This window comes from Candoia aspera, chromosome 15 (assembly GCF_035149785.1).
Source record: "Candoia aspera isolate rCanAsp1 chromosome 15, rCanAsp1.hap2, whole genome shotgun sequence".
Classification (NCBI taxonomy): Eukaryota; Metazoa; Chordata; class Lepidosauria; order Squamata; family Boidae; genus Candoia; species Candoia aspera.
In genome coordinates, this window is record NC_086167.1 from 2,006,099 (window position 1) to 2,020,859 (window position 14,761).

Here is a 14,761-nt window from a genome sequence, read left to right on the forward strand (position 1 = left end):
CCACTGATAGCTTCCTTTTTCTGCCACGTCCAGGTAGTGTAACCACTGTTCCTTTAACTGTGAACTTGCGAACTATGCTTCCAACGGCATCTCTAGGAACATTCAGTGCCTTCGCTATCTTTTTGTATCCTGTTCCTTGTTTGTGAGGGGCAACGATCTCTTCTCTTACCTTTTTGGACCATTCTTTTGACTTAACCATACTGTATGCAGTCAAACCTGACGCTCAACAAACCCCTAGCCAGTTAAGGTATTTCACGTGTTCCAGCTCAAGCACACCTGGTGCAACTAACGAAGCCCTTGATTAGTTGCATGAGGGGTGCTTGAGACAACACCTGTTTTGCATACTGTATGTGTGCTGTTGTGACGGATTCTATTCAGGGGGTTGACTAATTTTGAGACTGGAGAAATCATTATAAGTTGCATTTTCAGTTGAATTTGGGGACACCACTTGAAGCATTCGTTGTGTTGAGCTATTTCAATTGCTTTTGTTTGATTTGTTCACTGCAAACAGCTGAAAGTCTGTACATTTTGACCATCAACCTGATTTGCAATGGAGGTTGAATACTTCCGATTGCAACTGTATCCCTTCTATGAAGCAGGCAACTCTCTTCACCTGAAAGTGTCTCAGATTGAGAAAGGCATGGAATTTCAGCATTACCTGCTTTTCCACAAACAGGACTCCTCCTTTTAGTAAAATCTTCGGGTATAAGCAAAGGTCCCCTTGAGACGGTGGCTGTCCTCTCCTTGCCAGGAGTTGCAGCAGGAGGGCTGGGGGAATGCTGCTGAAAGGCAGAAAGACCATCATGCCCATGGCTCTTAGCCAGGCTCGCTGGTCTGGCTCGAAGCCCACAGCAGGGCACTCCATGCCCCTGGGCCGAACGCCTTGACCATGAGCCTTTGGAATCAGGACCCTCGACGTGGAACGCCACCAAGCCAGACCCAGCACCTGTCCCAAGCAAGGAGGCCGGAGGGAACACAGGGCAGGAGGTGCGGCCTCCCGGACACTCACCGTCTTGACAAGGCTCGCCCTCTTCGTCCCCAGCGTGAAGGAGGAGGGGGGCTGCAGCTCTGGGAAAGCACCGCTGGGCTCATGCAGCCAAGGACTCCCACGGGGCAGTGGCCCAAATTTGGGAAAGGAACATGATGAATAACTGCAGCCACTGAAAACAGATGGCGAGGGGCTGCTGCTGCTGGGGGGGGCAGACAAGAGGGGGCCTGCTGTCATTGGCTGCGAAGAAACAGCTGAGCTTCCCAGGCTAGGGGGAAAAAAAGGAACATTTGCTAGGCTTTGTATGAAGGCTCAGGGCTTTTCCTAAAGTCTTTTACCTTTCCTAGAGCGCCATGCAGCTGGAAGCAAAGCAGTCCCACCCAAAAGCGCATCTTTGGGCATAGAGCTGAACACAGCTGCCCCCCTTTCCGCACACCCAGGTCTGCCCCAAGAGCCGTAAACTTCCCTCGGTGTAGCCTGGAGCTGGCAGGAGGCTCTGCTGTCCAGTGACTCTCTCTCCCTGGAAACCGGCCAGGGACGTGCGGTCCCTGGAAGCGGAGATGCAGCAAAGCCTCGTCGTTATCTGCTTGCGGGTTATTATTTAACAGGCTCTCGTTTAACAATCACAAGCCGGCTTATCTAGAAGAGCTGGAATTCTACAGCCGGAGATCGGAACAAACATACTGCATTTGCGTGGCTGAATTTGGCTACGGCGCTGCTCACGACTGGCAGCAATCCAGGAGCCAGCAAAGCTCCATCTGAGGGGCTGACCTTGGAAGGGCCAGAGAGTCAGAGGTGGGACGGGCCACTCTGGCCACTGTTCAGTCCGACCGCAAGTCAAGAGGAAGCGCGTGCTCACATTCGCAACAGGGTGCCTGTTTAACGCCGTACCACACAGAGCAGCGTTTCTCAACCTGAGCAGCTTTAAGCTGGGTGGACTTCGACTAGCTGGCTGGGGAATTCTGGGAGCCAAAGTCCACCCAGCTTAAAGCTGCTCAGGTTGAGAAACGCTGCTCTGTGTGGTACGGCGTTAAACAGGCACCCTGTTGCGAATGTGAGCACGCGCTTCCTCTTGACTTGCGGTCGGACTGAACAGTGGCCAGAGTGGCCCGTCCCACCTCTGACTCTCTCCGGCCCTTCCAAGGTCAGCCCCTCAGACGGAGCTTTGCTGGCTCCTGGATTGCTGCCAGTCGTGAAACGCTGATGTAGAGGATGTCTCGGCTTCTGCTCACTTTGGGGTTCGCTAAAACCTGTATTTTGACTGGGATGCCTGACTGTTTGCCTGCAGCTGAACTGTGGACCCAGATCAACTGGTGGGTTGGCCCAGCAACAAGGATTACAGAACCTGGACCTGTCTCTTCCTGCCATTCGTGCTGTCTACTCACCGCGTCTCTGTCTGAGGCAGCCCCCTTTTCTCAGGAAACGGTGGTGGAAAATCAGGTCTACGAGGCTGCAGCCTCACCTGGCGAGCCACGTGCCTGTGGGAAGAAGCGAAGTATTGTTTGCTTGGCACCCCCGGGGTAGCTGCAGAATTCGGCCCTACGCCCCCCAGCGGGACACACGCAAAGCAGCTTTGTGCGAACTGATGGGCTGGCCAAACTCTCCTCCTCTGCCCCCCAGCCCCTTCACCTAGGACTGCGGGTGGCAAAGAGGCCATCAAGCAGCTAGGATGAAAGGCAACGCCCGGCCTGGGTTAGTGCAGGCCGAGGAGGAAACCAACTACCACGGCCCACCCCCATTGCTGAACCGCCCTTGTGCTTCCTTTGATCCAAAGCTACACAGTCCTCAACTTACGACCGTTTGTTTAACTATGTGCCAAAGTTACGCCAGACTCAGAATGGGTGCTTTACGACTTGTAAAGCACTTCCGAGCATTGCAAAATGTTGCATGCACCTCCCTCTGTGGCCACATGATCGCATTATGGGCTCTTGGCAACTGGCTTGCATTTATGACCAGTTGCAGTGTCCCGCGGTCACATGATTACATTTTGTGATGTTTTTTGCCTTTTTCTGGCAAAAAAAAGTCCATTGGGGAGGCTGGATTTGCTTAACAACCACAGTGGTTGGCTTAATGACCACCATAAAAAAGGGTCCTGTCACATGGTGATTCGACTTACAACCACAACAACCTACAGTGGAAATTCCAGTCCCCCTTGTGGTCTTAAGTCAAGGGCTACTTGTACTTTAAAGAGGCTTCTTGGGGCAAACGTGGTTGCTCCCACGGCCAGCCCAATGACTCAGGTCAGCGTCTCTCAAGCAGGGCACCCAGGAGGCCTCAGGTTGGGACATCACTCCCCTCTCCGATAGGGAGAGCGAGCAAGCGCAGGAGGAAGGGGCTCTGGCAGCCTGGGCAGGGGTGCTATTCTCTTGCACGCATTAGCTCTTCTCTCGTTCGTCCTTTGCAAGGGAAACTGCACTGGGCGCGGTAGATCGCAAGCCAAGCAGGAGCAGAGCATGACGCAGCTGCAAAAAAGCACACCCAGTCCCAGGCTGCATCAGCCCAAGTAGAGGGTCCAGCCCAAGAGAAGGCACTCTTCCTCCCACATCTGCATCAGCCACACTGCTGCACTTAGTATCCCAGGTCCAGTTCTGGGCATTGCAATTTAGGAAGGAGCTGCCAAACTGGAGCATGCCTAGAGATGAGCAACCAAGATGAGAGGGGCCAGAAGGAAAAAGTGAGGAGGAGCAGCTGGAGGCCCCGGGAGTATTTAGTCTGGAGGAAAAGAGACTGCGGGAAGATGGGTGAGCATCTTTAAGCATCTGTTGCGTCAAAGACGGGACAGTATCATTCCGGGCTGTTCCGGGTAAGGTAAGATAGGACGATGGGTCTAAATCACAAGGAGGCAATTTCCACCAGAATTTAATTTCCTAACTGCAAGAGCTGCTTGTTAATGGAACAGAGGCGGTGGACTCTCCTTTGCGTGGATGCTGTTAATAGCGGAAGTGTGCACTGGGCAGGGGGCTGGACTAGATGATCTCTGATTCTCCGAACTGAGGTTCTGACTCACAGGTCTGTCAGGACGGAGTCTCCAGCAGCCTGGCAGTTGCTTGGCACACCGGAAAGGCTGACCTTCCCTCTGGGAACTTCAGGAGAGATGAGGCCTGGCCTGGGCACCTCAAAAGTCACATGCTTCTTGCCAGGAGCGCCCGAAAGCGCAGGGCCGGACTTTCGGCAAAGAGCCTTCTGCTTCCACATCATAGCACAACGGTAGACCAGGTGATGACACCGACAGGCAGCCTGCAAGCACAGAGCAGGAGTGGTGAATCTCCCAGGCACTGCGGCCCCAGACAGACCCGAATCCCACCCCTGAATGAACAGCTTGCCCAAGCAGCACCCCCAGTCATACAGCACAATCAGAATGGGCAGGCTCTCACACACAAATCAACGCGTTTGGAAAGGCAAAGGCCCAGGAGTCGAGTCTCTGGCCACCCCACAGCCTCGAGGATTGCCAGGGGGGCTGCTTCTGCCTCTTGCATCCTCCACCGGGTCCACCCTCTCCTTGCGCCTCTCAGGGGAACAGGACTCCACTGGGCATTGAAGGACCCGGCACGTAAACCGAAGGGGAAACAGCCCAAACATGGGGCGAGAGGCGGAGTCTGCTGGATGCAGCAAGGCCAAAGCCTCAGCGGGGCTTGTGCTTCACCTTCAGCTGATGCTGGGCATGTAGCTGCGCTCGGTGCTGCTTCATGGCGGCCACATATCTCAGGATGCGGCTGACCCCCTCCTGCAGCAGCTCTGCCCAGTAGCTCTCAGCTGCTCGTGTGATTCGGCTCTTCTTCCGCAGCCGCTCTTGTGTGAAGCCTCCCCAGGCGCTCAGCACCTGCAGCCGAGACACAGCGGGGCAGCCTGGAGAGCAGGGTCCACTTGCCGGCTTTCTGGCACTCCGAAGTGGGGCGGAGCGGAAGACCCTTGCCAGCTGCAGCGCTCGGGGGAAAACCACCGCCCGGCCAGCCTGTGCGACGAAGGTCTCCCGGCGGGGTGGGGTGGCCACCCGTTTGCAACGGAGGGAACTCTTACCTTTGCTGTGAGGGTCGTTAGGAACAAATTGCAGTAATTACAATGGAACACCTCTTCCATTCTTTGAATTTCATCATAAAAATGCATATTCTACCGATGTAGATGCAGCGAGTGAGCAGAGAGACATTTTTATAAACCTCTGAGAAGCACCAGCTGCGCAGTCAGGCAGCTTGACTGCGCCCTGATAGTTAGCGGAAACTGATGGCCCGATGGCTATGAGGGAGCCAGATGGAGCCGCTCTCGAAATGGCGGACCAACTCGTTCCCGTACTTGGGAATCCAGAGCTCAAGGACAGCAAAGCCCTACCCACTAGCTTCACATCCCTGATATCCTGAAGACTCCGCTGGGCAAACGCCCCTGATTTCTGGGCAGAGAGGTCACGTACGAGGAAACCCAGGTCAGCATATTTGAGGATGGAGAAGTGACCGGTCCAGTTTTAAAAGACACTGTAGGGAATGAAGTCCCTTTGTGCGTGCAAGAAGCACATGAGCAAAAGCGCAGGCTAAACCCACGAGAAGCAGACGCTGTGTCCTGGGCTGGTGTGAAGGCCCCACAGCCATCCCGGCGCTCCTGCGGGGCAGAGCCAACCATCATCGCTGGTAAACTCTCCTCCTCCTCCTCCTCCTCACCTTTGGCCTCCTCTGCCCATTGGCTGCGGAACTGCTGCTCTGCAACACTGGGCGGGATTTGACCCTTGTCCGCGTTACCGTCACTGGTGTCTCTGTTAAGCACTGATGCTCGGGTTTGAAAAGGTGCACGGGTGAGAAGATTACAGAAGCCATTTCCCGTGGAGCCGGGTTTCAGAAAACGTGCCAGGCTTTAGACAATCTAAGAGTCCGGGTGGGGCCAACAGCCTTGCGTGCTGATAAATATGAGTCCGCGATGCTAATGTTGCTGGATGTAGAAAAAGCTCTTGATGAAGAATATGCTGCATTAAACGTTTAAGACCCCAACAGTACAAAGAACAAACCTGAAAGAAAAATTTCAGCCCTCACAGCTGATGGTAATCAACCAGATGGAGGACACACAAGGCGATTTAAAAACAGATTATGAAAATTGCAAAGGGCGCTCAAGCTGACGTGCATCAAACCTCAGAGTCAAAAGAAAAACAAGAAACCGACCAAAGAGTTAGTCCATTTCAATAGCCTGCTTTTTTTCTTCAGATGTTTTTCCCTTTTACGTTTAGAACAGGATAGAATGTAGACATTTTAAGTTTTGTTTAGCTGCTTTGTTTTCTTTTTAAAAGTTGGTCTTCTGTTTCCTTTTCCATTTTTTGTCTTTTTTTCCTTAATAACTAGGTTTCTTCTTTAAAGTAGATAGCATATTGTAGTTATACAGCTATGTAACCATCCAGTTTATATGTAAGATTATAAACCGATGCCCAATGTTTTTAAGAAACGTCAACAGTGACTTTAAAGCTCCATAAAACGAAAAAGGAACTCTGTAGCTCTCCGGATGAGGCTGGGGGTGCTGATGCCGCATCTCTCCCCTCCAAGGGCGAAACAGGCTCAAGTCTCCCTGCACTGCGAAATGCAGCATTTGACAAAACCAAGACCCCCAACACAGCACCCCCCTCCTTCCACAGCCTCTCAGGGCCCCCAAAGGAGCTGGGAGGAAAGGAGGGAAGAGCCCCAGTGGGCCAGGCAGCCAGGTCGCGCCCACAGCCCCCCAGCAGTCCCGAGCGGAGCAGAGCTGGGGATGGACCCGCACGGGGCCAAGACTGACCTTCCGCTGGAGCGCCCGGGACCAGTGCCACAGGGCCCGCACAGTCTGTCGCCGCTCCTGCTGCCTGTTCGCCAGCTGCAAGTGCAGGAGGAGGGTTGGACTGAGTGGCCGCATCGACGGCCAGCATCCCAGAGGAAGCCCTGAGGTTTGCTGCGAGACCAGAAGATGCGGCTCTTCCTCCTCAAAAAAGCAAGAGGGTGAAGGTGCCCCCCCCTCCGTCCAGGGAGCCCCCGGCCTGGCCAGCCCCAGCACCTTCCTGCCTGGCTTGGCTTGGCGGGTGTGCGAAGGGCCAGGTGTCAAGAGAGGGTGGCCACATGCCCGGCCTTACCTGCACCTTCCAGGAGGAAAAGGCGGAGGAAGAGAGTCTCCGAGCCAGCAGCTGCGCCCCTTGCCTCTGCAGGAGCTGTGGGGGAAAGTGAGACCTGAGGCCCCTCCCGCAGAGAGCCAGGAGCGATTCTGCCTCATTCCCTCGCAGCCGCCCCCCCGGCACCACTGCTTCGGGGAGGTTCCAACCAATGGAAACACAACCCTTGCCCAGAGAGGGCCTCTCAACCAAGCCCCGCCCCCAAGGGGGGGACCTCTTCCTGGGGGGGAACGGCAGGCGTGCTCACCAGGACCCGGACGGAGCAGCGATGAAACCGCTTCCACCTCTCCAGGCATCTGCCGAGCAGCTGCCTCGTGTGGTGCTGGTCTGCCACGACTAGCCGCCCCGTCAGCTGGGAAGAGCTGGCAGCGGCCTCCTTCCAGTGAAGAAACAGCCCCCGCAGCCTCGCTGCCCGGAAGGAGGGGCGACTCAGCCGCTGCCGCCTCAGTCCCCCGGCCCCTCATCAACCCCCAGCTGTGAAGACCCTCCAGACACAGAGGGGCTACCCCGCCATGGGCACTTCCAGGACCCTGCACTGTGCCCAACTGGTGGCACCCCACAGCTCCCTGCCAGCTCAGACTCAGGGAAAAGGAAAAGCACGTGTGGCTGGCGGGCTGGTCCTCCACCCATGTGCTTTGGCGACACAGAAGCCAGGCCGTCTTCTCCACAGAGTGGCCAAACTAGCTGTGGGGGATGCTTGTGGAAGGTACAATTTCTTCGGCCTGAGAATCCAGCTGCTGTTTTAGAAAAAGGCTAGAGCAGCTTGGCCCTCGGCCACATCTGCCCCCCCGAAACAGGGAAAAGTCTGGGCCTGTTTTTGTGCCCATCACTGGGTGGGAAGAGCCAGTCAGTGGCGTCCCTCTACCCCTTGCAGGGCCACCAAGAAGGCTCCAAGGGCGAAACGCTGTGCCAAGCCCTCTGAAGGCCCCTGGGAGGACCCTCCTCTCACCTGACTGCAAGTGCCTCCTAGCATCCTCCACGGCCACTGCCGTCCGTTCTCGGGTATCAGCACGCACCGCAGCCGCCTCCCTCCACTGGAGCAGCACCTGTTCCAAGAAAACGGGGCCTTGTACCCTTCCAGGGCCACTGCTTATCTGGTGGGAAGGAAGCATCAAGAGACCCCCGCAACCACTGCTCACTCAGTCTACCCTGTTCCGGACTTCACCAAGTCCAGCTTGCACGCAGGCGGGCTAATGCCCAGAGATTCGAGGGCTCCTTGGCCTCATTCCGCTGTTTAACGCTCGGTCTCCAGTGGGGTCTTTGCAACCAGCCTCTCCCCTGCTGGAAGTTACCTTGGCGAGCACGACTCTTCTGTAATGATGCCCACCCAGAGCAGCGCCCTCTGCCTCCCGCCTGAGACCAGCAGCGTTTTCCTTCCAGGAACGCAGCGCCTGCCTGAAAACGGAGAGGGACAGAGGCCTAAGGGCGCTGGAGAGCCTCCCGGTGGCTTGGCCTGTTCTTTAGGGAGGCTGGCCTGAGGGTCAGTGGCCGGCAGGGGAAGGGGGACCCCCGGCCCAGTGAGAGCGGAAGCAGGGCAGGTCTGAGGGATTACCGCAGCAACTCCCGGCTGTGGCCTCTCTCCTTCTTAGCCACCTGGCGAAGGATGTGCCGAACGTTATTCTGATATGCCTGGAAAGAGAGGAGGACTGATGTTCTCACCACGCAAACTTACCCTGAGAAGCATCTTCTCTGCACTGAAGTGGGCTTGCATGTGCACACCAGACTTGTACATGCTTTTCTGGGTGGCAGAGAACCCCCTTCCTGCGTAGAGACATAACTGAGCACAAAAACAGGCCAAACTTCACTTTTGTTGGTCAAAGTAAAATGGCACAAGACGGTACAAGCTTTCAGGTTCTCCAGAACTGTTCATCAAAACAGTACACTGGTTGTCAGATGAAAAATCACGTGGCCGTGTTGCTTAACGATGACAGTCCTGCTGCTGACATCAAGTCAGGACCTCATGTGATCATGACTTCCGACTTCCTGCCGGCTTCCCCATTGAGTTTGCTCTGTGGGAAGCCAGCGGGGAGCGTTGCAAATGGTGATCATGTGACCGTGGGGGTGCGGCAACAGCCGTAAGTATGAGGCCTCATCATACCTAACACTTGTTCAGTGCCATCGTAAGCTTTAGCGGTCACTGAACAAGTGGTTGTTAAATAAGGACCACCTGTAAACCCACTCCATTGTTTGATTAAAAGTTTAACCCACTTTCCTTTTTCTGTTTTAACTAATTGCATCAATGATCCTTTTTATTCTGCCATTTCTCTTGCTGCCTTACACCTCTTTTCACTTTGCCTCAACTTCCTAAGCTTCCTTTGGCTGAAGGATTTTCAACCACCTTAACGGCTTCTCAACCACCCTGGGGTGTCTGGACAGCCTTCCCAGCCTCCAAAGCAGGGCTTACAGAGACAGGAACATGCCCGCATTCTCTTCACACAACTGGCACAAAGAAAAAAAAAGAAAGAAAAGGAATTATTGGTGAGAAAGCAGATGCTCTGGGACTGCCCAAACTGCTGCCAGTCAGAGCCTGGCATCCCTACCTTCCAAGCTGCCATGACCCTGCCCAGCAAGGCCTGCTGGTAGTGCCCCTCAGCTCTCGCCACCTTCTTCCACTTCTCAGACTTCTGCATCAGGTACTGGAAGGAAAAAGGACTGTGAAGCAGGACTCATGGGGACCTGTGCTTCTGCAAAGTAGCTATTGGGAGACTGAAAACTGAGTTAGACTTTTTCCAATGAGGTGCACAAAGACAAGTCTCTGGCTGTCAGAGATTTGGCCCCAGAAGTCATAAAACCCCCTTCTGGGCCTTTTCCTCTGTCATGGGTTGTAAAGGAGGGCATGCCTCTACCCTCAGCCTCCCAGCCCACACAGACACATTTCATTGCATGCCTCTACCCTCAGCCCCCAGCCCCCCGACTACCCTCAGCCAAACTCTTCGTCCAACATGTGTATCGTTTGCATGGATGTCCCAAATGTGTGATCTCCGATTGAGGCAAACAATTCACTTCCAAATTCTGGCGCATCTTTCTAAAGTTGATTGGGGCTCCTCCCACCATCCTCAGACAGATGAGGCAATGAACGACAGAACCAGATACCGGAACAATACCTAAGATGCTATGTAAATTACCAACAAGATAATTGGGTCGACTTGCTACCATTTGCGGAAGTGGCATACAACAACATAGTGAGTCAGAGTACCAGATTTACCCCTTTCCAAGTTGCCACAGGCCAAGAGTTCGTAGCCATACCAGAACTTCTGTCAGAACACCTCCTCGCCAGTAATCAACACCCAGATATGCAAAGACTAACACTAGGATTAACACCAGATGAACAATCAAACAGCACAATACGCCTTAATCAAGGAACTATTAACTTAGTCAATCAACCAAGCAGCAAACAACAGCCCAATCAAGGAACTCTCAAGGAAAGAACACTACCCCCACCAACACAAGCAGGGCAAGCCACTGTATATAAACTGAGAACAAGGCCCTCTCCCTGTTCGCACCGAAGATGTTGCCTAGTCTGGCAAACGTCTGCAAAAAAACAAGGCTCAGAGAGCACCAAGACTCCATACTTTACTGAGACCTAACTGGTTCCAGAGAAATTTCTTAATATTGGGATAGTTGAACCCAAGTTCCTCACACTGGGACTGAAAGCTTCTGCCTCGATCTGTAACTCTCCTGGGGCTCATCTTTTGAATGGGGGGGGAAGAGTTTGAACTAGGAGCTCCTCCCCCCCAAAACACATCTCTTGCCAGACTCAAATGCTTCAGGTGCTCAGTGACTGGCCCAAAGAGAAGCAATGACAGATGGGTGGCACAGGAACAGAACCCCTTCAAGATAAATAGCCCAGAGTTTCCCGGGAATTAACTGGCAGATTTTACCAACCACTGTTATAAGCCATGGCAGCGTCTTAGAGTGCAACACCAGTCAGAAAGAAATGTAAAATGCCCCTGACCTGCCAGAGACTTGGAATAGGAGCACTAAAAAAAGGAAGGGCCATTGGACCAACATTTCCATTTGGTGGGTGCGGGTGCCTGGTGCAGCTTCCTCTTGAGCATCTTCCCCCGTTACAGGTAGCAGAAGGAAAGCATTCAAGTAAAGGAGTCTCCCGGGGGTGTCCACAGAGTGTGGTCAAAAAAGTCAAGATGGCAGTCGCAATAGTGTGATCAAAGCTCCACCTGTTCTCGTACCATTAAAAAACTGCACTGTTGTGGCTGCCATCTTGACTTTTTTGACCATATCCTGCAGACCCAAGAGTCTCTCTGGCACTTGAAATCAGAATGCTGTAGAGAGATTCTGCCAGAGAGACATTTTTCTTACAACCCCCAGCCTTATAGAATTTGTATGCACATGACCTCAGCCAAATGTGGATTTCCTCAAGGATTTACAGAGTTGGCTCAGATTCTCTGAGGTCCCAAAATCCAAAGGGATGGTGAATGTGTCTTCCCCCTTATAAAGGTCCTAGACAAAGATGTCCACTTTCCCCTGTGACCTCTGTCCAGAGCCCTTAGTTTATTCTAATAGACAAGATTATAATATCCACGGACCTTTGCATAATTGGTACTGCATCTGATATTTCATTTATCTCTGAACCTCAGGTTTTGATTCTGGCTACGATACATCTCATTAACACCTCAAGCCAAATTGCAGGATCTTAGTTAGAAGTGATGCTTATAGATAAAATGTGTTTATTCATATGTTAAGTAATTTTCGTTTTTGTATATGTACTGAATTTATCAATTATTTACTTTTTAAAAAAAAAATTGAAGTGATTTTTCTCAAATAATGAGATAAAGTGATTTTTCTCAAATAAAATACATAAAGAGTTTCCTCCAGACAATAATAGGTGGGGATTTAGACTCCGGGATGGGATAAACACTCATATTTTCAAAAGCCAAATACACTTTTTAAATTTCTATGGGGTTCTTCAATTCCAAAAATATATTTCAAAAAGATGCAATTGTCAATTAAAGATGGGGGTTTTGGTTTGCCAGAGATCTTGAATTATGCTGTCATACCATTACGCGTACCTTTTTGACTAGCACTGTATTTTCATTTAGCCTAAATTCTCCTCCTCTAAACCCTATGAAGGGTTCAAAATATAATAGATTTGCTGTATCTTCTCTTACTATTTTGAAAACTTACTAGTTTGAAAACTGTGGTGTATGATTTATGGGAAAATGTATTTGATCCTTTTTTTATACTGTACTAAATGGACACTATGGGTAATCCACATCGCAAAATTGATAAAGAACAGTTTTATGGAAGGTCTGGATGGATGGTGAGTTTTTATCATTTTCTGTGTTAAAAGATAAATACCATGTCAGTTGCCGCCCAGTGGCAGTAATTCACAACTACAACATTTAGTGATACCTTGATTTGGACCAGCAGCATTTTGAACCTCAGAGACAACTCTATTACTAGAATGGATCATTAAACTCTATTGAGACCAAAAAGCCCAAATTAGTCTCTGTAAAACCTGTTATCAATAAATCAGTTTGATATGCAAGTTTTAAAGACTGAATGGATGCCTAAACAAAAGGAAAATGCTTATAACCATAATATCAAAAATCTCATTAGATTTTAGATTAGGGCTTAATACAACAAAAATAGCATTTCAGACTTATTGGACCCTATTATGTTTATACAGGAAAGAAAGTAAATCTTTGTGTTGTTGGGGATGCAACCAGAATTAACACTTCATTAAAACACTTTTTCTTTGCAATGTCATGAAGATACTATGTTCTCCGAAGAAATAATTATTTATGTTAATTTGCTTTTGAGACAAAATTTTATATTTTTGGACAGGCATAGTCTTTTGAGTTACTTAGTATATGAAAACTGGTAGTTGGACAATGGAAAACAGATTATCCATCCCCTTATTATGGTTTTCTTTTACTGGCACCGTTACACAGGCAGTCCTCGTTCTCAAATTCTGTTCTAGCACTGTGTCCTCCCTGGAGCAAAAACTGCCAACCAACGTCCAGGAACAGACCCTCAGGGCCAAACCCAAGTGGAGCCAGAGACTGGATGTGTGAAACCAGGTTCAAGCCTCTCACTGAGACTAGTCCTGATTCTACCCAGAATGCAGCATGAGGAATGCACCATGTTACTCTGGCCCTGGGAATTTGGATCGCATTGCCTCTACATGTCCAAAACCCCCCCCCCAAACCCTCATACACATACACAACTGTGATCTATCACATTTAGGGTGAGCTTTCCTTCTGCCTGGAAGAGAAGGCCTACAGATTTTCCTCCACCCAGTTGCTACAAAGGATAGAGTTACTGTGCTGTCTGCATCCAATAATACAGGGATAGGACAATTAACCAAGCCTGGAGGGTGAACTTATACATTTATAAATAAGGAAAAAAAGACTTATGATTAAATGGTAGATGCTTTCAATTTCTCCCACAATCTATCTCTGGGTATAGAATGAAACACCCACCTCAAATCAAGATAGACAACAAAAGCACCTCTTCAGTTCTAACAATATATTTTTCAGGCCAATGTTGGAGGATTAGGCACTGACCTACAATGGGGGAATGTATTCATTTCTTATCCTCACAATCTATGTGTTCCATAACTTCCAGCACACGTGCGTTAATGTTTACTGATGCTTAGAGAGTATGTGTGGAACAAGAGGAAAGTCAAGGAAATGGTAAGTCTAGTGCTTGGAGAAGATGGGGAGATGGTGGCAGGTGACAAGGAGAAGGATGAACTGCTTAAGTCCTATTCTGCATCTGCCTTTTTTTGCAAAAGGAACAAGTGCTCCTATCTGTCAGAAACTGCACCATGGGGGTGCTGGGTGGGAGAGAAATGCAGAAATGCAAAATAGGCAAGGAACCACTGACATAATCTTGGAGAACTCCTGGACTACAGGGAAATGGCAGAGGATTGGAAAAGAGCTAATGTTTCCATATTCGAATAAGGCAAAACAATGAACCCAGGAAACTAGAGACATCGGTACCTAGGAAAATCCTAGAAAAGATAATCAAGTAGTGGGTTTGCGAGCACCTATACATGAGCAAGGGATTTCTAGAAGCTAGCATAGGTTTATTAAAAATAGATCATTCCAAACTTATCTTACTGGTTTTTTTGACATAGCGACTAGATTAACAGACCAAAGAAATGGTGTGGGTGTGATGTACTTAGACTTCAGTAAGGCCCTGATAAAGTTGACCATGGCCTCTCTTTGATTAAATGGAGCAATGTAGGATAGATGGTCCTACTACCAGATGGATTCCTAGTTGAACAATCATACTCAACACATGGTCCTTAATAGATCTTTGTCTACACAGGGCCGGGGGTGGGGGAGCACATAGTATCTCTGTTCTGGGCCCAATGATATCCAGCATTTTCATGAATGACTCAAACAAGGAGGGATGCCCACCAAATTTCAGATGACAAAAAGCTGGAGGGGACTGCCAACACCTTAGAAGATAGGCTGAAGGTTCAGAAGGATCTTGATAAGTCTATCAAAACTCTTCCAGTGGGGGACATGGTGGACTGAACAGCTGTGTCCACGGGCTCCACGAACAGAACTGACAACACGGCAGTTTTCCCCGGCTCAGGCAGGCTTTCCCTGAAGACCAGGAGCACTTTCATAGACTAGAAAACATTCAGAATCACCCTATTTGCTCTCCAGAACGGCGACTTGCAGCCTGAG

At 50.6% G+C, this 14,761-nt stretch overlaps 1 protein-coding gene across 5 annotated transcripts in view; it reads right to left on the reverse strand.

The window, feature by feature from the left end:
* Window positions 1-14,761, reverse strand: part of SFI1 (SFI1 centrin binding protein) — a 47,837-nt gene that overhangs the window by 6,980 nt on the left and 26,096 nt on the right. The window contains exons 18-29 of one of the 5 annotated variants that reach the window (XM_063315749.1): window positions 9,635-9,730; window positions 8,647-8,723; window positions 8,387-8,489; window positions 8,044-8,140; window positions 7,342-7,502; window positions 7,059-7,133; window positions 6,731-6,805; window positions 4,632-4,808; window positions 3,996-4,225; window positions 2,374-2,466; window positions 1,010-1,184; window positions 614-782 (exon numbers count right to left, since the gene is read on the reverse strand). In XM_063315749.1, the coding sequence (XP_063171819.1) occupies window positions 614-782; window positions 1,010-1,184; window positions 2,374-2,466; window positions 3,996-4,225; window positions 4,632-4,808; window positions 6,731-6,805; window positions 7,059-7,133; window positions 7,342-7,502; window positions 8,044-8,140; window positions 8,387-8,489; window positions 8,647-8,723; window positions 9,635-9,730 (1,528 nt within the window). Of the gene's footprint in view, window positions 1-613; window positions 783-1,009; window positions 1,257-2,373; window positions 2,467-3,995; window positions 4,226-4,631; window positions 4,809-6,730; window positions 6,806-7,058; window positions 7,134-7,341; window positions 7,503-8,043; window positions 8,141-8,386; window positions 8,490-8,646; window positions 8,724-9,634; window positions 9,731-14,761 lie in introns of all 5 variants that reach the window. The other 4 variants (XM_063315747.1, XM_063315748.1, XM_063315746.1 and 1 more) reach the window with 4 other exon arrangements.